The sequence below is a fragment of the Haematobia irritans genome, chromosome 4 (assembly GCF_050003625.1).
Source record: "Haematobia irritans isolate KBUSLIRL chromosome 4, ASM5000362v1, whole genome shotgun sequence".
Lineage (NCBI taxonomy): Eukaryota > Metazoa > Arthropoda > Insecta > Diptera > Muscidae > Haematobia > Haematobia irritans.
Window position 1 is genome coordinate 201,011,728 of NC_134400.1, and position 24,517 is coordinate 201,036,244.

The 24,517-nt window shown below is 31.4% G+C and overlaps 2 protein-coding genes across 2 annotated transcripts; one reads left to right on the forward strand and one right to left on the reverse strand.

The window, feature by feature from the left end:
* Window positions 1-683: 683 nt before the first annotated feature.
* Window positions 684-9,172, reverse strand: LOC142234795 (uncharacterized). Its single transcript, XM_075305982.1, has 3 exons — window positions 8,732-9,172; window positions 8,619-8,670; window positions 684-1,252 (listed from the first exon to the last, which is right to left on the reverse strand). Exons 2-3 carry the CDS (start codon window positions 8,636-8,638, stop codon window positions 892-894), a joined length of 381 nt encoding a protein of 126 aa, XP_075162097.1. The 5' UTR covers window positions 8,639-8,670; window positions 8,732-9,172; the 3' UTR covers window positions 684-891.
* Window positions 9,173-22,741: 13,569 nt separating this feature from the next.
* Window positions 22,742-23,738, forward strand: LOC142233210 (serine protease 3-like). Its single transcript, XM_075304056.1, has 2 exons — window positions 22,742-23,026; window positions 23,099-23,738. The coding sequence occupies exons 1-2, from the start codon at window positions 22,773-22,775 to the stop codon at window positions 23,661-23,663; spliced, it is 819 nt and encodes a 272-aa protein (XP_075160171.1). The 5' UTR covers window positions 22,742-22,772; the 3' UTR covers window positions 23,664-23,738.
* Window positions 23,739-24,517: the final 779 nt, after the last annotated feature.

The window sequence follows — 24,517 nt, forward strand, 5'->3', positions numbered from 1 at the left end:
GTGGTTAGCTCAACATGGAAAAAACGTGGTACAAAAATTAAAAAAAAAAATGATAAAAATGATGAAAAATTTGCGATGCTGAATATACGAACATAGGCTTCTTTAGTGGAAAATTACTCTTAAATGAGAAATTTAAGTTGAAATTTTATATAAAAATAAAATCCAATAGAAAATAATTATTCAAGCTTGAGATCGCTTTTTTGTATGTATTGGTTTCTTTATTCTTCAAAACCAATACATACAAAAAAAAACGATCTCAAGCTTGAATAATTATTTTCCATTGAATAAAAGAAAGATCGAATAAAATCAAAATTTCTAATAAAAATAAAATGTTGACAAAATAAAATTTAGAAATAAAATTTTGCAAAATAAGATTTTTTTGTTTGGTAGAAGTTTCTCCAAATTGTGGTAGATTATTTTTGGCTCGTGTGGCAACCGTGGTTATTATGCGAACAATTTGGAAGCCTGGAAATATGCAACAAAATTTTTTTGCAGACGGTAAACCGGGTTCTCTCATGAACTGGCTATTTCAAGGTTTAATTTTCGATGAAATATACAGAAAATAATATCACCAATATTTGTTATATTGATAGCTTAATTGGTTTTTTTTTAATATTGGTTTTAAGTTTGAGACTATGTTGATTTTTTTTTCGTTGTAAAAAAAATTGTACTACACACATACCTTCTTTATATCAATATGGATTTTATTTGTAAAATAAAGTCGATCCTATATATTTATTTTAACCAATTACTTATATATCACTTACAATTTATATAAAGTACCCGTATCAAATATCTACGAGTTGTAAACAAAATTCTCTATAATAACAATGATATAGTTTTTTGTGATAAAGCTTCCCATTTATTTTGCCCCACCCTCTCCCACTATTATTAGTAAATTATATCACAGTCACTGTTTATTATTAATTTGCGACATATCAAATTTGTGGAGAAGTCAATGACATAATTGGGCAATGCCCAAATATTGAATGCTGGCCATTGTGGGCGAATGCGATTTTTGATTCGATCCATCATTTCCGATAAACTTAGACGTGGCAGCCAACGTCTCTTTACTGGTGGGTGTTCTTTTATATTTTCCTTGACAGCAGATCGTTGGGTAGCTCTCACCAGATGTTGTTGAAGTTTTTCCTTAATTTCACCACGAGGTGATATCTGCATTGCATCAACAGTATGACAAATATCCTCATTGCTTAACAGTATACCGGCCACAATGTACATCATTTTGAAATATCTGAAAAACGGAGAGAGAGAGAGAGAGAGAAAGAAAGGGTGAGATGAAAAAGTTATTTTTAAAGAGAGATAAATATGAACAACATTGAAAATTGAGCTGGCTTATAATACGTCCATTAGCGTAGCTAAACAATTTTTCTAGGGGGTGCTATAGCCCCCCTAGCTAAAAATTTATAGACTGAACTTATAGGTTAAATTATTGTTTTATTTCATAAAAAAGAATAAAAAAATAGACATCAAAATAATTTATAATAAAGCAACTAAAAGTAGTTCCACACTTTTCCCAGCAAAAAAATTGGGATTTGTTTTAAAGGCACAACTTTAAAAGCACTTCCAAAAATTTCCTCACAAAGAAGTTAATTATATTAACTACACAGGAAGTTTTTTACTTCAGTTTTTTCATATTTTAGTGCGTAATTTTTGTTTTCTTTTTTCAAATAGTTTAAAAAAAAGAGTAAGAATAAATAAAATGGTAAAAATTATTCAAATTTTGCCACAAAAATGCTAAATCCATTATAGAAAAATCGATAATTTTTGAAAATATTCGAACAAGCGTTAGAATGCATTAAAAATCATAAAAAATATAAAAATTATTATAAATTAATGTTTCTTGAAGCTCGAGGTCTTTATAAATATTTATATAATTCTAACAAAAGGTCGACCAAAAATCAAATAAAAAACGAAGAAATAAAAATTATTTATTTGGGAAAATATCACACAATTTTTTAATTCACATTCAAAGCTCTGAATTCGGATCACACCGTAAGAAGTGATGCAAATTTATTGCAACGGCTGTTGAAACGGTGGACATTCGTTATACGACGAGTTCTTATTACATTCATCGCTTCTCCGCCAATTTTGTACCATTTCCGGACCCAAAAAGAACATTTTTACTTCTTTTTTGGCGACGCTTTTTTGCAGCATTATTAAGATATTAATTTTTGAAAGAATAGTTTTAATACCAATTACGATTTTTTAATTAAGATGACTAAACCAGACTAAACAATATAATAAAGGAGCTTTACAGCCTGTTTCTGTATGTCGAATGAGCTCTGTCGATCGACTAAAATGGAAACAAACAGCTGAATTTACCAAACCAAAAAACAGCTGTTTCTATGTATTTCAGTCGATCGATTGAACTCGTTCGACATACAGAAACAGGCTGTTAGTTATTCAACTAAACCATAAGTTCAATCACAGCTCTATTTCATAAATATCAGACTTCAAACATTGCCATCGGCAACTGCTACCACAACTCAAGTAATTCGATTGTGCATGAAAGTCTTTAGCGGAACTTTGTGCGGTTGTATATACTTGTTTAATTTTTATAAAAATGTAAAATCGTAAATAGGTTTTCAAATTCTGGGGGGAGCTAAATTTTTTCTGGGGGGTCTAAGCCCCCTCCCCAGAAGTCTTCCTACGCTTATGAATACGTCACACGTTTTGCCACACCCACGCAAAACGTGTGACGTATTAAAATTTTTTTAAAATATTGAATTTATATATTTTTTTTAATTTTGCGAAAATTTTATTTCTGTTGATAATTTGGTCGAAATTTTATTTCTATAGAAATTTGTGTCAAAATTTTATTTCTATAGAAATTTTTGTTAAAATTTTATTTCTTTAGAAAATTTCGTCAAAATTTTATTTCTTTGGAAAATTTTATCGAAATTTTATTTCTATATACAATTTTGCCAAAATTTTCTTTCTTTAGAAAATTTTGTCCAAATTTTACTACTAAAGAACATTTTATTCCTATAGAAAATGTTGTCGAAATTTTATTTCTAAAGAAAATTTTGTCAAATTTTGTCGAAATTTTATTTCTATAGAAAATTTTGTCAAAATTTTATTTTTAAAGAAATGTTTGTCAACATTTTATTTCTTTATTATATTTCGTCGAAATTTTATTTCTAAAAAAAATTTTGTCGAAATTTAATTTCTTTAGAACATTTTGTCAAAATTTTATTCATATAAAAATTGTTGTAAACATTTTATTTATTTAGAAAATTTCATCAAAATTTAATTTCTTTAGAAAATGTTGCCCAAATTTTGTTTCTAAATAAAATTTTGTCAAAATTTTTTTTCCAAATTTTGTCGAAATTTTATTTCTATAGAAAATGTTTGTCAAAATTTTATTTATTTATTGTATTTCGTCGAAATTTTATTTCTAAAGAAAATTTTGTCGAAATTTAATTTCTTTAGAACATTTTGTCAAAATTTTATTCCTATATAAATTTTTGTCAACATTTTATTTCTTTAGAAAATTTCGTCAAAATTTAATTTCTTTAGAAAATGTTGCCCAAATTTTTTTTTCTAAATAAATTTTTGTCAAAATTTTATTTCTTTATTATATTTCGTCAAAATTTTATTTCTTATCAAAATTTTGTCGAAATTTTATTTCTAAAGAAAATTTTGTCATCATTTTATTCCTATAGAAAATTTTGCGAACATCTTATTTTTAAAGAAAATTTTGTCAATATTGTATTTCTATAGATAATGTTGTCTAAATTTTATTTCGTTAGAACATTTTGTCAAAATTTTAATTCTTTAGAAAATTTTGTCGAAATCTTATTTCTAAAGAAAATTTTGTCAAAATTTTATTTCTAAAGAAATTTTTATTAAAATTTTATTCCTATATAAAATTTTGTCAAGATTTTATTTCTAAAGAAAATGGTGTCAAAAATTTATTTCTAAAAAAAAATTTATTCCTATATAAAATGTGGTCAAAATTTTATTTCTTTAGAAAATTTTGTTCAAATTTTTTTTTCTAAAGAAAACATTTTATTTCTTTAGAAAATTTCGTCAAAATTTAATTTGTTTAGAAAATGTTGCCCAAATTTTTTTCTAAATAAAATTTTGTCAAGATTTTTTGCCAAATTTTGTCGAAATTTTATTTCTATAGAAAATTTTGTCAAAATTTTATTTATAAATAAATTTTTGTCAAAATTTTATTTCTTAATTATATTTCGTCAAAATTTTATTCTTTAAAAAATTTTGTCGAAATCTTATTTCTAAAGAAAATTTTGTCAAAATTTTATTTCTACAGAAAATTTTATTAAAATTTTATTCTTATATAAAATTTTATTAAAATTTTATTCTTATATAAAATTTTGTCAAGATTTTATTTCTAAAAAAAATGTGGTAAAAAATTTTATTTCTTTAGAAAATTTTGTTCAAATTTTATTTATAAAGATAATTTTGTAAAAATTTTATTTCTAAAGAAAAATTTGTCAAAATTTCATTTCTTTGGAAAATTTTGTCAAAATTTTATTTCTTTGGAAAATTTTGTCAAAATTATATTTATAAAGATAATTTTAGCGAAATTTTATTTCTAATGAAAATTTTGTCAAAATTTTATTTTTAAAGAAAATTCTATAGAAAATATTGTCTACATTTTTATTCCTAAATGAAATATATGTAGTACCTCTTAGTTGAAAAGAAATATTTTGCAAAATCTACCAAAACATCAAAAATTCTACCAATCTATCAAACAGTAGGAAATCTAAAATTTTTGGTAGAAATTTACTATGTTAACCATGGTTACCGTGGTAAGGGACCGCGTTGATTGAAGAATGAAGGTATTTCGGTAAAGATACCATACAAATTAGTCCATTCAATACCTAGATGAAGTATCAAACATAAAAAAGTACACAGATAAAAATGCTACCAAAATAAAATAATTAATTAATTAAATTAATTTTAGAACAGATCTAAAAATAACCAAAAATAAAATAATTAACGTTATAGTGTTTTAAGTCACATTAAAAAATAGATTAGTGAAAATTCGTGTTTTAAAATAGAAAAATAAACCAAAAATTAGTTTTTTTATTTATTTTTTTTTAATTTCTATATTTTCTGCAGTTGCAGTATAAAAATTGTTGGAAATAAATAATTTAATAATTTCATTGCAGGTGTAAAATTATGACAAACACTATTTAAGGAATATCCAACGCTTAAAATAAAATAGCTTTAAGTTATTGAAATTGACATACGGTTCCTTAGTTTGTTTTTAACTATGTTGAACATTGAAAATGTCCTTTCAACAGATGCATATCCCAGCAAAAAATTTGGAAGTTCTTCCAAAGGCACAACTTTAAAAGCACTTCTAGAAGATGTACTCCCAATGATGTCCTTTATTTTAACTACACAGGAAGTTCTTTTCATTCAATTTTTTATAACATGTTTTTTTCATATTTTTAACGGGTTTTTAACTTTTTTTTGTTTCAAAATGGTTAAAAGCAGTTTAAAAATTCATAAAATGGTAAAAATTATATAAATTTTGTCGAAAAAAATGCTAAATCCAATCAGAAAAAATTGTGAATTTTTGAAAATATTTGAGGCCAAACGTTTCAGACAAGCGTTAGTATCCATTAAAAATTATAAAAAATTATAAAAATTATTTATTTGATAAATTATCAAAGAGTTTTTTAATTTACACCCAAAACATTGAATTCGGATCACACCTAAAGAGTAATGCAAATTCAGTGCACCGGCTTTGAAATGGAGGACTTCTGTCCTATGACAAGCCCATGTTAAATTCATCGCTTCTGCGTTAATTTTGCACCACTTCCGGATCCAAAAAGAACATTTTCATTACTATTTTTGGCGACGCTTCTTTTGCTGGGATGCATAGCAAGAGAAATCCCAGCAAATGAATTCTTACTCTGTTTTTAACCTATTTGAAACAAAAACAAGTAAGGAAAGTCTAAAGTCGGGCGGGGCCGACTATATTATACCCTGCACCACTTTGTAGATCTAAATTTTCGATACCATATCACATCCGTCAAATGTGTTGGGGGCTATATGTAAAGGTTTGTCCCAAATACATACATTTAAATATCACTCGATCTGGACAGAATTTGATAGACTTCTACAAAATCTATAGACTCAAAATTTAAGTCGGCTAATGCACTAGGGTGGAACACAATGTTAGTAAAAAAATATGGGAAACGTTTAAATCTGAAGCAATTTTAAGGAAACTTCGCAAAAGTTTATTTATGATTTATCACTCGATATATATGTATTAGAAGTTTAGGAAAATATGAGTCATTTTTACAACTTTTCGACTAAGCAGTGGCGATTTTACAAGGAAAATATTGGTATTTTAACCATTTTTGTCGGAATCAGAAAAACATATATATGGGAGCTATATCTAAATCTGAACCGATTTCAATCAAATTTGGCACGCATAGCAACAATGCTAATTCTACTCCCTGTGCAAAATTTCAACTAAATCGGAGTTAAAAATTGGCCTCTGTGGTCATATGAGTGTAAATCGGGCCAAAGCTATATATGGGAGATATATCTAAATCTGAACCGATTTCAACCAAATTTGGCACGCATAGCTACAATGCTAAATCTACTCCTTGTGCAAATTTTCAACCATATTGGGCCAAAACTCTGGCCTTTAGGACCGTATTAGTCCATATCGGGCGAAAGATATATATGGGAGCTATATCTAAATCTGAACCGATTTCAATAAAATTTGGCACACTTGACTATAGTACTAATTGTTCTTCTTGTGCAAAATTTTAAGCAAATTAGTGTAAAACTCTGGCTTCTGGGGCCATATAAGTCCATATCGGGCGAAATCTATATATATGGGAGCTATATCTAAATCTGAACCGATTTCTTCCAAAATCAATAGGGATCTATTCTGAGCCCAAACACATACTTGTGCCAAATTTGAAGTCGATTGGACTAAAACTGCGACCTAGACTTTGATTACAAAAATGTGTTCACGGACAGACGGACATCGCTATATCGACTCAAGAGCCCACCCTGAGCATTTTTGCCAAAGACACCATGTGTCTATCTCGTCTCCTTCTGGGTGTTGCAAACATATGCACTAACTTATAATACCCTGTTCCACAGTGTGGAGCAGGGTATAAAAAGTTAAAATTATCCCTTAAAAGTATGAAAAAACAAGTTATAAAAAATTGAATTAAAAGAACTTCCTGTGTAGTTAAAATAAAGAACATCATTGGGAGTGCATCTTCTGGATGTGCTTTTAAAGTTGTGCCTTTGGAAGAACTTCCAAATTTTTTTGCTGGGATGCTAATGCATACTTTCTTATATTTAGGTACTTGTGTTGACCCTCCATATTTATGTCAGAATTCCTTCGAAAATCTCCCCAAACGTTAAAAAAAAACACTTTTTACCCATAAGGTATTTTTTCCTTGCTTGACCCCAAAATCCTATCCTAAAAAGATTGAAAATAATAATTCTTATAACAACAATGTTTGTCAAATTAAATAGCATAGTTTTACTTGTTTAAAATTGTAAATGTTAATGTATTGCTTAAATAAAGGCAATACATTTTATTTTGCCATTTCCTGCTGTAAATATCCCAAGATTTAGTTATTTTTGTCAATAGTTGGCAACGCTAATGTGCTCTATAAATTCCGTACTCCTTCATTCCTACTCAATGTTAATAATATACATGCTGTTCCTTTTGCGCATATAATTTTTAAAGCTATTGTGCAACTGTAATCGTTTAACAGATGCTCTCACACCATTGATATCATTGCCCGTCAAAGTCAATAAAGCATTTCCCCCTACATTGTAGGGCTACATGCAATACAATGATAAATGGATATAGTACACACTTGGACAAATTGTAAATGCACTTTCTATCTCTCTATTCTACTTCAATGTTGTTATTGTTTCTGTTGCATTTGCGCGTAAAATCTTTCAGTTGATATTGAAATGTTAACGACTCTCTCTCTCTCTTTCTCTCATTGCATTAATACTCTTGGAAACTCATTAACGCATTTCTCCCTATATGTATAACCTACACACATTACAAACATCTCTAACACAAACAACTGGCATTGAGTACCAACCAATATCCAAAATAAATATTCCATTAAATTAACTTTAATTTAAATAAATTTGAATAAATTTATTTAAAATAATAAGATGAGTATATCCAAATAAGATCAAGATTATAAGAAGTTAAATTATTTTAAATTGCAATATTTATTAAATATAGAACACCTTGGTGAGAGAGTTTAATTAAGTCGCTTTACCTCATCGATACTTGATTTCTACTACATGTATATCGTTCTTGGAAATGTTAACTCATTTACCCCGATTATGTGGACGTCATAATATAATGCATTAATATAATTTTACAAATTCGCACCACATCACAATCTTATCATCAATGGCATTCCTTATGATAGAGCAAAGGTGTATAAACTTGCGACCTCTAATTGTTAAGAGTCCATTAGATATTATGGTTTCCAATATGTTCCAGACTTATTTAATTTTTGCAACTGACCAACCCTACTATATAACCTTTGATACTTTTGTCACCGTTTAAAGGATGATTCACAGGTTTTACTTAGATATTGTACACTTACCGGACGGTACGTGACATCATAATTGTTGAAGACTTTGTGATAGTATGTTATTCTAAAAATAAATTAGAAATATACCTGTATAATTGAAATTTATTTTAATTAAAAATCCTTACCGAAATAAATATATCAAAGATTACATGTAAGCCAATGAAGATAATGAAGATCACTGTATAGGAATTATATCTCAAAAAAGCGAATACGTGACTGCCACTGTATTTATAAGCCAAGAAAGAGATTTTTCTTAAAGTTTTTTTTTGTGTTTAATGAACAGCTATCACTTTTGACGTCAGCTCAATTTTAGTTTTACACGCACACACACAGTTGTAAGTTGTAAGCCTCAATATGGAGGATATTGAAAATATAGTTAATCACACGATTAGCCGCCCTTGAATTTTATTATTTTTGTTTTTTTTTTTCTTTTTGATCGATGGACGGACAAATTTCACACGTTTATACCAATTTGTCCCTGATTTTCCCCAAAACGATAACGACCCAAATCGCCAACAGACGAATCTGTGTTCTTTACTCCCTAAGTATCGCAATTAGACTGAATGAGAGTCTTCATATAGAGGCATGCATACACAACATCAATGAATGTCAGCCAGCCAGCCAGCCAGCTCGTTGTTGTGCCGAAAATTTTGAATGTTTTTTCATTGTAGTGATAAGAGCGTAAGGCAGAACTCATTTGAAGATAAGCCAGCCCTATGAAAACCTGTAGAGTCGTACATCGTATGAGATTGTTTGGTAAAACTGCTATTGCATTACCTATTGAACACGAACGCTACGTCAATTTCGAATGTTCTTATCAGTTGACCCTTATTGTCGCTCAAACGCTGCAACAGAGCCATAGGTGGAATTCGGCTTCCCCAATGCATTTTATGAGTTGTCTATTGTTGAAATTGTTTTTTTTTATTTCGATTATTTTGGTTTGGAGCATTACATGTGGGTATAGATATTTGAGTGATTTTGTGTTTGGTTTTTGTTTTGTGAATAGAAAATAAATTGGCTTTGCACTCAAAAACTCAATTAACTTTATCATCATGTATGGTCACAACTCTTTGTGAAATTTCTGTTACTATTTCACAAAAGAATTAAGAATGGAAATGAAAAAGGTCATACATATTTCAATGACACACATATCTGTGTTAAATATGGAAGAAAATTTTAATTTTTTTCTAAATTGTTCTAATGATATAGAGTTTCTTAATTAATCTAAGCACCCAGATGTAATTTAATCAAAATTAAAAAAAAAAAACAAGTACAAACGGCCGTAAGTTCGGCCAGGCCGAATCTTATGTACCCTCCACCATGGATTGCGTCAATCGAATTACTTGGGTTGTGTGTGTTAGTCCATATGTGGTATACATTAGACAAAAAAAGTATGTGTAGGTAAGTCTACAAATAATTACGAATCGATATGGACTTTTGCACGGTACGTAGGGAGCCAGAACTGCAATATGGGGGTCGCTTATATGAGGGCTATATACAATTATTGATATGGACCAATTTTTGTGTGATTGGGGATCGATTTATCTGAGGGCTATATATAACTATAGACCGATATAGACCTAGTTAGGCATGGTTGTTAACGGCCATATACTAGCACAATGTACAAAATTTCAACTAACTCGGATGAAATTTGCTCCTCCAAGAGGCTCCAAAACCAACTCTCGGGATCGGTTTATATGGGGGCTATATATGATTATGGAATGATATGGACCACTTTTGGCATGGTTATTAAATATCATATACTACCACCATGTACAAAATTTCAACCAGATCGGATGAATTTTGCTTCTCCAAAAGGCACCGGAGGTCAAATCTGGAGATCGGTTTATATGGGTGCTATATATAATTATGGATATGAATCAATTCTTGCATGGTTGTTGGATACCATATACTAATATCACGTACCAAATTTCAACCGAATCGGATGAAGTTTGCTCTTCCAAGGGGCTCCGGAGGTCAAATCTGGGGATCGGTTTATATGGGGGCTATATATAATTATGGACCGATTTCGACCAATTTTTGCATGGGAGTTTAAGGCCATATATTAACACCACGTACCAAATTTCAACTGAATCAGATGAATTTTGGTCTTCCAAGAGGCTCCGGAGGTCAAATCTGGTGATCGGTTTATATGGGGGCTATATATAATTATGAACCGATGTGGACCAATTTTTGCATGGTTGTTAGAGACCATATACTAACACCGTGTACCAAATTTCAGCCGGATCGGATGAAATTTGCTTCTCTTAGAGGCTCCGCAAGCCAAATCGGGGGATCGGTTTATATGGGGGATATATATAATTATGGACCGATGTGGACCAATTTTTGCATGGTTGTTAGAGACCATATACTAACACCATGTACCAAATTTCAGCCGGATAGGATGAAATTTGCTTCTCTTCGAGGCCTCGCAAGCCAAATCGGGGGATCGGTTTATATGGGGGCTATATATAACTATTGACCGATGTGGACCAATTTTTGCATGGTTGTTAGAGACCATATACTAACACCATGTACCAAATTTCAGCCGGATCGGATGAAATTTGCTTCTCTTAGAGGCCTCGCAAGCCAAATCGGGGGATCGGTTTATATGGGGGCTATATATAATTATGGACCGATGTGGACCAATTTTTGCATGGTTGTTAGAGACCATATACTAACACCATGTACCAAATTTCAGCCGGATTGGATGAAATTTGCTTCTCTTAGAGGCTTCGCAAGCCAAATTTGGAGGTCCGTTTATATGGGGGCTATAAGTAAAAGTGGACCGATATGGCCCATTTGCAATACCATCCGACCTACATCAATAACAACTACTTGTGCCAAGTTTCAAGTCGATAGCTTGTTTCGTTCGGAAGTTAGCGTGATTTCAACAGACGGACGGACGGACGGACGGACGGACGGACGGACGGACATGCTCAGATCGACTCAGAATTTCACCACGACCCAGAATATATATACTTTATGGGGTCTTAGAGCAATATTTCGATGTGTTACAAACGGAATGACAAAGTTAATATACCCCCCATCCTATGGTGGAGGGTATAAAAATGCCCATAATGCGATAGAGCTAACAATTTGTAATATATGAAAGGGTAATTTGTTTGAAGTAAACAAATATAAAACAGGTTTTTCTTTTTTTTTACTTTAATGTCTCAAATAAAAACAGGTTTTTTTTTTAATTTTATAGATTTAGAGGAACCAGAAACTAATACGTTGCACATAGCAATTATTATTACTTTCTTTATGATTGCATTGAGTTGAGAGACAATTGTTTGTGTTAGTGATCTTTGTTGGCCATGCATGTGAAGAGAAATGCATTTGAGAGAACATTGATGTTAATGCAATGTGAGAAAGAGAGAGCGAGAGAGATGCATCTGTTAAACAATTACATTAAATGCATATAAAATGTAAAAAAAATGAAAGAACAGAAAGAATAACATCATTGAGTAAGAGTAGATGAGGTTGGACATAGATAGATTTGAAAAACATTTGTGGAGAAATGCGTTGGTGACTTTTGGAGAGTTAAAGCAATAAAACAAAAAGAGATACCTCAATAAACACAAACGTTTGAAAAAGTGCTAAATTTCAACAATTTTTGAAACATTTTTTCAAAGGATAAGTGTAATATACAAGTTGCGAAATTGACAGACATTACTCTCAACAGTAAAATTCAACACATTAGCAATAATTTCTCAAGTGTTATCCTCAAATTGAAATGCATCGCTACTCAATAATATCTCAAACAATTTTCGATGCGAGTCAAATTAAAAACAAGTAAGGAAAGTCTAAAGTCGGGCGGGGCCTACTATATTATACCCTGCACCACTTTGTAGATCTAAATTTTCGATACCATATCACATCCGTCAAATGTGTTGGGTGCTATATATAAAGGTTTGTCCCAAATACATACATTTAAATATCTCTCGATCTGGACAGAATTTGATAGACTTCTACAAATTCTATAGACTCAAAATTTAAGTCGGCTAATGCACTAGGGTGAAACGCAATGTTAGTAAAAAAAAAATATGGGAAAGATTTAAATCTGAAGCAATTTTATGGAAACTTCACAAAAGTTTATTTATGAATTATCGCTCGATATATATATATATATATATATATATATATATATATATATATATATATATATATATATATATATATATATATTTTTGCATGGTTGTTAGAGACCATATACTAACACCATGTACCAAATTTCAGCCGGATTGGATGAAATTTGCTTCTCTTAGAGGCTTCGCAAGCCAAATTTGGGGGTCCGTTTATATGGGGGCTATACGTAAAAGTGGACCGATATGGCCCATTTGCAATACCATCCGACCTACATCAATAACAACTACTTGTGCCAAGTTTCAAGTCGATAGCTTGTTTCGTTCGGAAGTTAGCGTGATTTCAACAGACGGACGGACGGACGGACGGACATGCTCAGATCGACTCAGAATTTCACCACGACCCAGAATATATATACTTTATGGGGTCTTAGAGCAATATTTCGATGTGTTACAAACGGAATGACAAAGTTAATATACCCCCCATCCTATATTGGAGGGAATAAAAATGCCCATAATGCGATAGAGCTAACAATTTGTAATATATGAAAGGGTAATTTGTTTGAAGTAAACAAATATAAAACAGGTTTTTCTTTTTTTTTACTTTAATGTCTCAAATAAAAACAGGTTTTTTTTTTAAATTTTATAGATTTAGAGGAACCAGAAACTAATACGTTGCACATAGCAATTATTATTACTTTCTTTATGATTGCATTGAGTTGAGAGACAATTGTTTGTGTTAGTGATCTTTGTTGGCCATGCATGTGAAGAGAAATGCATTTGAGAGAACATTGATGTTAATGCAATGTGAGAAAGAGAGAGCGAGAGAGATGCATCTGTTAAACAATTACAGTAAATGCATATAAAATGTAAAAAAAATGAAAGAACAGAAAGAATAACATCATTGAGTAAGAGTAGATGAGGTTGGACATAGATAGATTTGAAAAACATTTGTGGAGAAATGCGGTGGTGACTTTTGGAGAGTTAAAGCAATAAAACAAAAAGAGATACCTCAATAAACACAAACGTTTGAAAAAGTGCTAAATTTCAACAATTTTTGAAACATTTTTTCAAAGGATAAGTGTAATATACAAGTTGCGAAATTGACAGACATTACTCTCAACAGTAAAATTCAACACATTAGCAACAATTTCTCAAGTGTTATCCTCAAATTGAAATGCATCGCTACTCAATAATATCTCAAACAATTTTCGATGCGAGTCAAATTAAAAACAAGTAAGGAAGGTCTAAAGTCGGGCGGGGCCGACTATATTATACCCTGCACCACTTTGTAGATCTAAATTTTCGATACCATCATATCACATCCGTCAAATGTGTTGGGTGCTATATATAAAGGTTTGTCCCAAATACTTACATTTAAATATCTCTCGATCTGGACAGAATTTGATAGACTTCTACAAATTCTATAGACTCAAAATTTAAGTCGGCTAATGCACTAGGGTGAAACGCAATGTTAGTACACTCTTAGAAAAATATGTTTTTCATATGTTCCGATATAAACAAAATGTGTTTCGGGCACAATTTTAAAACACAATATATTTAAGTGCAAACAAGGAATGTTCCTAAACTAACACTAAATGTTTGGGACATCTATTTTAATATGTTAGAATATATTATGTTTGGGGCATGAATGTTTCATAAAAATCATATGTGTGAATGCAAACATATATAAATTTACAAATTTCGACTAAACATACATATGTTGTGATATTTTATTCAAAGCGACAGAGAGAGTATAGAGAAAGAAATTGAGATGGAAACCGGGAGAGTTGACGGGAGAGTTGACGGGAGAGTCCACGTGGCAAACAAATGTATGTTTCTCTTAAATAATGTTATGCTTGCATGGGCTCGTGGGCGCTGCAAACTATGCTATATAAGTGTAAGTTATAACGATAATTATCTACTGGTGACTATAACAGCTACGTAGTCCAGTGGGTAGTTTGTTGGCTTACAAACTGTATAGTCCTCGGTTCGATGTTCCGTGCAGGCGAAAGGTAAAATTTAAAAAATTTATAAAAGTGAATAATTTCTTCAACATTATTTGTATTACAGAAAAAGGTGCCAAGAACTAAAATATTTCGAGGAAGTGAAAATTACGAGTATGTTAGGCAATGAGCACAATCGTCTTTGGGAAAAATTCTTCCAAGCATATAATATTTGTGGGCTCAAAATGCTTCCAAACATATGATATGTTCACATAAAACAAACATATTAATGTTTCGGCAGTATCTAATAATATATGTGCTTCCTGCAAAATATGTTTGGAACATATGTTAAAGAAGCGATATTTTTTGAGGGTGTAAAAAAAAAATATGGGAAAGATTTAAATCTGAAGCAATTTTATGGAAACTTCACAAAAGTTTATTTATGAATTATCGCTCGATATATATATATATTAAGGATTAAGGAAAATTACAGTCAGTTTTACAACTTTTCGACTAAGCAGAGGCGATTTTACAAGGAAAAAGTTGGTATTTTGACCATTTTTGTCGAAATCAGAAAAACATATATATGGGAGCTATATCTAAATCAGAACCGATTTCAACCAAATTTGGCAGGCATAGCTACAATGATAATTCTACTCCATGTGCAAAATTTCAACTAAATCGGAGCAAAAAATTGGCCTCTGTGGTCATATGAGGGTAAATCGGGCGAAAGCTATATATGGGAGCTATATATAAATCTGAACCGATTTCAATCAAATTTGGCACGCATGGCTAGAATGCTAAATCTACTCCCTGTGCAAAATTTCAACCAAATTGGGCAAAACTCGGGCTTCTGGGGCCATATAAGTCCATATCGGGCGAAAAATATATATGGAAGCTATATCTAAATCTGAATCGATTTCTTCCAAATAGGGTTCTATTCTGAGCCAAAACACATACTTGTGCTAAATTTGAAGTCGATTGGACTAAAACTGTGACTTAGACTTTGATTACAAAAATGTGTTCACGGACAGACGGACATGGCTATATTGACTCAGGAGCCCACCCTGAGCTTTTCTGCCAAAGACACCATGTGTCTATCACTAACTTATAATACCCTGTTCCACAGTGTGGCGCATGGTATAAAGGGTGATACGGTCAAAATTTGGTCAATATAAACTTGACGTATTTCTTTCAATTTTGCATTTAAAAAACCTGAACACCCCTCATTTTGAAGGTGTGTGTGTGTAGAATGTTGCTCCTATTTTGATTTTGGAATTCACTCTTCAGTTGTCAAAATGCCGTCCAAGCAAGAAGAGCAGCGTATCAAAATTTTGCTCGCGCATCGCGAAAATCCGAGCTACTCGCACGCAACCCAGCAAAAAATACTTCAGCAGTAAGAGTTTAGTTGCGCTGTTTGGTATACAATAAAGTAGGCAGTGCATCCACACTGCACGAATCGGTGGCAATAACGTAAACGAGTAATCAAACTAGTTTATGATCATTCGTTTATGTTATTGCAACCAATTCATGCAGTATAGATGCGTGAAAAGTAGTGCTGTTTTCCTTCATGCCAACAATGGTATACTCTAGATTATACATCACTTCTGAGCAATATTTCTGTTAAAATGAGCAATTATATCAGCGCTATATAAAGGGTGATTTGTTAAGAGCTTGATAACTTTTTTTTAAAAAAAAACGCATAAAATTTGCAAAATCTCATCGGTTCTTTATTTGAAACGTTAGATTGGTCCATGACATTTACTTTTTGAAGATAATTTCATTTAAATGTTGACCGCGGCTGCGTCTTAGGTGGTCCATTCGGAAAGTCCAATTTTGGGCAACTTTTTCGAGCATTTCGGCCGGAATAGCCCGAATTTCTTCGGAAATGTTGTCTTCCAAAGCTGGAATAGTTGCTGGCTTATTTCTGTAGACTTTAGACTTGACGTAGCCCCACAAAAAATAGTCTAAAGGCGTCAAATCGCATGATCTTGGTGGCCAACTTACCGGTCCATTTCTTGAGATGAATTGTTCTCCGAAGTTTTCCCTCAAAATGGCCATAGAATCGCGAGCTGTGTGGCATGTAGCGCCATCTTGTTGAAACCACATGTCAACCAAGTTCAGTTCTTCCATTTTTGGCAACAAAAAGTTTGTTAGCATCGAACGATAGCGATCGCCATTCACCGTAACGTTGCGTCCAACAGCATCTTTGAAAAAATACGGTCCAATGATTCCACCAGCGTACAAACCACACCAAACAGTGCATTTTTCGGGATGCATGGGCAGTTCTTGAACGGCTTCTGGTTGCTCTTCACTCCAAATGCGGCAATTTTGCTTATTTACGTAGCCATTCAACCAGAAATGAGCCTCATCGCTGAACAAAATTTGTCGATAAAAAAGCGGATTTTCTGCCAACTTTTCTAGGGCCCATTCACTGAAAATTCGACGTTGTGGCTCGTTAGTAAGTCTATTCATGATGAAATGTCAAAGCATACTGAGCATCTTTCTCTTTGACACTATGTCTGAAATCCCACGTGATCTGTCAAATACTAATGCATGAAAATCCTAACCTCAAAAGAATCACCCTTTAGAAGCTGCTCTAAATCAGGACATCGCCCACAAAAATCAGCGCTGATTCAGTTGTTTTGTAAGCAGTTGGTACTGCCTCTCTCCCTTACAATCCTGCTGAAATACTGCTCCATTTTTTGCTGGGAAAGCTTGCAAAATCGCGAAAAGTTGCCAAATCAACCGTTACAAATGTAATTAAAGTGTTTGGGGAACGTTTGTCGACAGCCAGGAAGTCTGGATCGGGGGGAAATCGAAAACCGGAAGCCGCTGAGACGACAAAGAGAGTTGCCGGTAGTTTCAAGCGAAACCCGCATATAAGCTGGGTGTATCGTCTACAACCGTGAATCGAGCCAAAAACGAGCCGGACTATCGACTTACAAGAAGGTAGTGGCTCCAAATCGCGATGATAAATAAAATACGACGGCCAAAGCGCGATCCCGGAGGCTGTACACGACGATGCTGACGAAGTTTGACTGTGTGGTAATGGACGACGAAACCTACGTCAAAGCCGACTACAAGCAGCTTCCGGGACAGGAGTGTTATACGGCAAAAGGAAGGGGAAAGGTAGCAGATATTTTCAAGCACATAAAACTGTCAAAGTTCGCAAAGAAATATCTGGTTTGGCAAGCCATCTGTACCTGTGGCTTGAAAAGCAGCATTTTCATGCTTCCGGGACTGTCGACCAAGAAATTTACGTGAAAGCGTGTTTGAATAAACGTCTGCTGCCTTTCCTGAAGAAACACGGTTGTTCCGTACTGTTTTGGCCGGATTTGGCATCTTGCCATTACGGTAAAAAGGCGATGGAGTGGTACGCCGCAAACAACCTGCAGGTGGTTCCCAAGGACAAGAACCCTCCCAACACGCCAGAGCTCCGCCCAATTGAGAAATACTGGGCTATTGTCAAGCGGAACCTAAAGAAGACCAAAAAAACTGCTAAGGACGAGCAGCAGTTCAAGGCAAACTGGCTTTCTGCGACGAAGAAGGTGGACAAGGTGGCTGTACAAAATCTGATGGCAGGTGTCAAGCGTGAGGCCCGGCAATTCGGATTTGGAAAAGCGATAGCCTAACTGAATATTTTTCCTGAATTTTATACTAATTGAACTTGAAAAAGAAATTTAATTTGATTTTTTAAATAAACGATTTCACCGATTTACACGCGTTTTCCCTTGACCAAATTTTGACCGTATCACCCTTTAAAAAGGCATAAAATTATACATATTTTTTGCAAATTCTATTATAAGTTGATGGGGAATAGCCCAAAGCAAATTTTCACAAAGTTTGTATTCCTTAAAATCGATTATTAAAGAAAAGTAATCGTGAAAAAATGACGATTTTAGCAGCTAAACTTAACGCTGAAAATCATGAAATTTGTCGTTAAAGGCAGATTCACAATGCCAAATACAATTTCAAATACACTTACAAAATGTTTGATTTTTGATTTCATCTAGTTTGGACTTTTTCGTGAATTTTAATTATTAATTTAAATTGCTTTATAATTCCATACCCACTGATATTTTTCCGATCACATTTTTTTTTAAGTTTTTCATGAAATTAAATTAAGTTTTAAATATAACTAATAACAAAAATAAAAGACTATCGCGCTAGAACGTGTAAAACTCCCGAATATGGCTATGTTTTGTTCTGAAATTCGCTGAAGTTCGGTAACGTAAACATTTTCGGTTTTAATTAGTTCACGCTACCGCGAGTGCACTGTAGTGGCAATTTAAATAATCAACTTTTAACATTTCGACACATTCATAATTAAAACGGTTAGTTACCATAGGAGTGATTGTCGTTGTCACAACGATAACGTGTAGGGGATTCTTTACAAACAGTCAGCGCCACCTATATCTTGTAGTTGGTATTATTTTCGTGAAACGAATGGGTACGTCTACGATAATCGTAAGTAAGAACTACATATAGATGTCGCTTCAATTTTTGCCATAGGAAACCTAGCAAAATTATTCTCAAAGAATTAAACTGCAATGAAATATTAACCAAACGGAAAATATATGACGGAATCGTGGAAACGGAAAAACGAAAAAAATAACCAAACGGAAAGAATATAGCGGAACATACATCTTTTTTTCGAATGCTTCTACAATTATGTGGGTTACTCGACTCAATTGTAGAATGTTTTCTGCGTAAACTAAAGTGGTGGGTCGAGATTATTTCCAACTGCAACTTTTCCAAAAAGCATTAGATGAAGTAGAGATATTGGCCGGTAAGATTTTGCGTCATATTGATCTTTCTCATTATCACATAATCTCTGCGAATTTACACAATCTTGGTACGTACCTCAGTATCAATACAGCATTCATTATTGTAACTATTTAAGAGTAACATAATTAAGGCAAATGTTTCAATTCATCGCTTTTGGTGAGATCGTATCCTGCATATATCTTATCTTTAAATCGTCTAACTTCTTCCACAACTTCCTTAAATGTAACCTTTTCTAGAGGTTCATCCGATTGAATTGGGCTCACGGTTACCACACGAGCTATAAATAATCTACCAAAATTTGGAGAAAATTTTACCAAAAAACTATCAAACAAAAATTTTTTTTTGCAAAATTTTATTTCTATAGAAAATTTTGTCAAAATTATATTTCTATAGAAAATTTTGTCAAAATTTTATTTCTATAGAAAAATTTGTCAAAAAATTATTCCTATGGAAATTTTTGTCCAAATTTTATTGCATAGAAAATTTTGTCAACATTTTATTTCTATAGAAAATTTTGTCAAAAGTTTATTTCTACAGAAAATTTTATTCCTAAAGAATATTTTGTCAAACATTTATGTCTATAGAAAATTTGTCAAAATTTTATTTCTATAGAAAATTTTGTCAACATTTTATCTCCATAGAAAATTTTGTCAAAGTTGTTTCTCTAAGAAATTTTGTCAAAATTTTATTTCTATAGAAATTCTGTCAAAATTGTATTCCATAGAAAATTTTGTCAAAAGTTTATTTCTACAGAAAATTTTATTTCTACTGAAAATTTTATTTCTACTGAAAATTTGTCAAAATTTTATTTCTATAGAAATTTTTGTCAAAATTTTATTTCTAAAGAAAACTGAAAACTTTGTAAAAATTTTATTCTATAGAAAATTTTGTCAAAAAATTATTTCTATAGATTTTTGTCAAAATTTTATTCCATAGAAAATTTTGTCAACATTTTATTTCTACAGAAAATTTTGTCAAAATTTTATTTCTATAGAAATTCTGTCAAAATTGTATTCCATATAAAATTTTGTCAAAGTTGTTTTTCTAAGAAATTTTGTCAAAAATTTATTTCTATAGAAATTCTGTCAAAATTGTATTCCATAGAAAATTTTGTCAACATTTTATTTCTGCAGAAAATTTTGTCAAAATTTTATTTCTATATATATTTTGTAAAAATTTTATTTCTATAGAAAATTTTGTCAACATTTTATTTCTATAGAAAATTTTGTCAAAATTGTATTTTGTCAAAATTTTATTTCTATAGAAAATTTTGTCAACATTTTATTTCTATAGAAAATTTTGTCAACATTTTATTTCTATAGAAAATTTTGTCAAAATTGTATTCCCAAAGAAAATTTTGTCAAAGTTGTTTTTCTAAGAAATTTTGCCAAAATTTTATTTCTATAGAAAATTTTGTCAGAATTTTATTTCTACAGAAAATTTTGTCAAAATTTTATTTCTAAAGAAAATTTGTCAAATTTTATTGCTATACAAAATTTTGTCAAAATTTTATTTCTATAGAAAATTTTGTCGAAATTTTATTTTTATAGAAAACTTGTCAAAATATTATTTCTATAGAAAATTTTGTCAACATTTTATTCTATAGAATTTTTTGTCAAAAAGTTATTTCTAACGAAAATTTGTCAAAATTTAATTTCTATACAAATTTTTTTCCAAATTTTATTTCTATACAAAAAAAAAACTTTTATTCTATAGAAAATTTTGTCAAAAAATTATTTCTATAGAAATTTTTGTCAAAATTTTATTCCATAGAAAATTTTGTCAACATTTTATTTCTATATAAAATTTTGTCAAAAGTTTATTTCCATAGAAAATGTTGTCAAAGTTGTTTTTCTAAGAAATTTTGTCAAAATTTTATTTCTATAGAAAATTTTGTCAAAATTTTATTTCTAAAGAAAAATTTTCAACATTTTATTTCTAAAGAAAGATTGTCAAAATTTTATATCTAAAGAAATTTTTTAAAATTTTATTGCTATACAAAATTTTGTAAAAATTTTATTTCTATAGAAAATTTTGTAAAAATTTTATTTCTATAGAAAATTTTGTTAAAATTTTATTTCTATAAAAGATTTTGTCAAAATTTTATTTCGATAGAAAATTTTGTAAAAATTTTATTTTATAGAAAATTTTGTCAAAAAATTATTTCTATAGAACTTCTGGTCAAAATTTTGTTCCATAGAAAACTTTGTCATTATTTTATTTCTATAGAAGATTTTGTCAAAAGTTTATTTCTACAGACAATTTTGTCAAAATTTTATTATACCCTGCGTCACACTGTGGAACAGGGTATTTTAAGTTAGTGCATATGTTTCCAACACCCAGAAGGAGACGAGATAGACACATGATGTCTTTGGCAAAAATGCTCAGGGTGGGCTTTTGAGTCGATATAGCGATGTACGTCTGTCCGTGAACACATTTTTGTAATCAAAGTCTAGGTCGCAGTTTTAGTCCAATCGACTTCAAATTTGGCACAAGTATGTGTTTTGGCTCAGAATAGATCCCTATTGATTTTGGTTGATTGATTTTCAAAATTTTATTCCATAGAATATTTTGTCAAAATTTTATTTTATGGAAAATTTTGTCAAAATTTTACTTAAAAAGATTTTTTTTTTTCAAAATTTTATTCCATAGAATATTTCGTCAAAATTTTATTTTATGGAAAATTTTGTCAAAATTTTATTTCTATAAACAATTTTGTCAATATTGTTTTTTAAGAAATTTTGTCAACATTTTATTTCTATAAAAAATTTTGTCAAAATTTTTTTTCCATAGAAAATTTGCTCAAAATCTTATTTCTATAGAAAATGTGGTCAAAAATTTATTTCTAAATAAAATGTTGTCAAAATTTTATTTCTATAGAACATTTGTCAAAATTTTCTTTCTATAAAATTTTTTGGCAAAATTTTATTTCTATAAAAAATTTTGTCAAAATTTTATTTTATTCGGTCGGGCAACAAAGTTTGTTTGTTTTTTTTTTTATAATAAATACTAAATAAATTTATTATGTTTGGTATTATGTAGAGTGGTGGTTAGATTTCGGGATTTAAAAATGAAATGTAAAGATTTTGTAATTGTCAATTGATTAGACATTTCTCCAAAAAAACATTTTTTGTTATCTAACTGTACAATCAAATATAAGCTCCTACTTAAGTTGATAATTTATAAAATATAATTCAATAGAAAGAAATGAAGTGATTTTATAGGTAATGCCGGTACTTGAAAAGCTAGAAAGATATTGACGATATTATAAAGCCCTATGACGTTAGTATAAATATGGCCAAGAGCAACTAGAGCGATATTAGTCTTCTTCGACAGTGATCATGAAATTATTCGTTGTTCTTGCTTTGGCTGTGGCCTCTGTTTCGGCTGGATCTTTCCTGCCTGAACATCGTATCCTTCATCCTCGTCAATTGCCTGCTATTGAGGGTCGTATTACCAATGGTCTAGATGCTAAGGAAGGTCAATTTCCCTATCAAGTCGGTTTAAGTTTTAATGGTCCCAATGGTGGCTGGTGGTGTGGTGGATCTCTAATTGACAATACCTGGGTTTTGACTGCTGCCCATTGTACCGATGGGTAAGTTAAAAACGCATCAAGTATTTTAGAAAAAAAAAATATTTATGAAATGTTTTATTTTTTCCCAAATAGAGCCACTTCTGCTACCGTTTATTTGGGAGCAACTGAACGTACTAAACCCGAGGTTGAATACACCGTAGACAGCAAAAAATTCCATCAACATATGGGCTACAACAACATTATCTTGAGAAATGATATTTCCTTGATTGAGATCCCCTCGGTGGCATATACCTCTCGCATTCAAAAGATCCGTTTGCCCTCTATGTCTTCCTCATATTCTTCGTATGCTGGCCAGAAAGTTGTTGCCTCTGGTTGGGGATTGACTTCGGATACGGCCCAAGCTGTTGCTTCCACTTTGCAATATGCCCATATGGATGTCATTGAGAATAGCGAGTGTACTGAGGCCTATAACTCTTTTGTTATTACTGCTAAAAATATTTGCACTGCCACCCCCAAGGGTACATCCACTTGTAGTGGTGACTCTGGTGGCCCCTTGGTTTTGGTTAAGGAGCAACTTTTGGTTGGTGTTACCTCTTTCGTTTCTGTCGATGGTTGTCAATCAGGCAATCCAGCTGGATTCGTCCGTGTCACCAGCTACTTGGATTGGATTAAGGAAAAAACTGGTATTGCTTACTAAGTAACACCGGTACCAAGCCAATTTTTGTAATTTGGTTGTTTATTTGAAAATAAAAAAATGGAGAAATATTGAAAATATCGTACTTATTTTTTTTTTGGTAAAATAACGGAATAGGTAATTTAATCATCAGAAATTATTCTGAGGTTAGGTTTCAAAACGGAGTTCGATTTTTTTCGCTCTCTTCTCATTTTTCCTTTCAATTAATAAAATTTTAAAGCTAATTTTTGTCGTTTTTATCGTTCTGTAGAATTTGTGTTCTAGAGTAGGAGGACCACGATCGTTATCTAGTCTTCTCTAAAGTGATGAAATGTAACCACCAAATTTCAACCCCCATTAAACTTAAGAAATCAAATATGGGGACTGGTTTATACCGGGGCGACATATAAATATATACCCTCAAGAAGGGAAATCGGTCTATATGGAGGTCATACCAAATGGACATTTATGTTACAGTGAAACCTATCAGAAGTAGACAACCCGGATCACCTGTAAATTGTCCACATTTGGAAGGTGTCGACTTTTTGGTCACCATCCTGATGTGGATGGTGTCCGAAATAACAATGGACTAAAAAATAATGTAATTGTTTTATTAGTTAGCGATTTTTTGCATGATAAAATAGTTACCATATGGCAAAGCAACACCAACGCCATCTGTAACCTGATAGTTGAATTGTATATATCCCAGTTACATGAATTGGTTTTTGTCTGGGATTGTGGCGTGTTAATAATTAACTAAATCTACCAACAGATGTCGATTTAGCGTGTGCAATAACAAATACGATTTCAAAGAAAAAATTGATTTTTTCCTGTATTGGGGATATTTTTCCGTGGATGGGGACGAACATTTTGAGTTG

Bases quoted from the DNA above. Each gene is read 5' to 3' on its own strand.
- LOC142234795 (XM_075305982.1), bottom strand. From the start codon at position 8,638: ATGATGTCACGTACCGTCCG. The intron at 1,253-8,618 runs GTAAGTGTACAA...TCCGTTTTTCAG, and splicing joins ATGATGTCACGTACCGTCCG to ATATTTCAAAATGATGTACA.
- LOC142233210 (XM_075304056.1), top strand. From the start codon at position 22,773: ATGAAATTATTCGTTGTTCTTGCTTTGGCTGTGGCCTCTGTTTCGGCT. The intron at 23,027-23,098 runs GTAAGTTAAAAA...TTTCCCAAATAG, and splicing joins GCTGCCCATTGTACCGATGG to AGCCACTTCTGCTACCGTTT.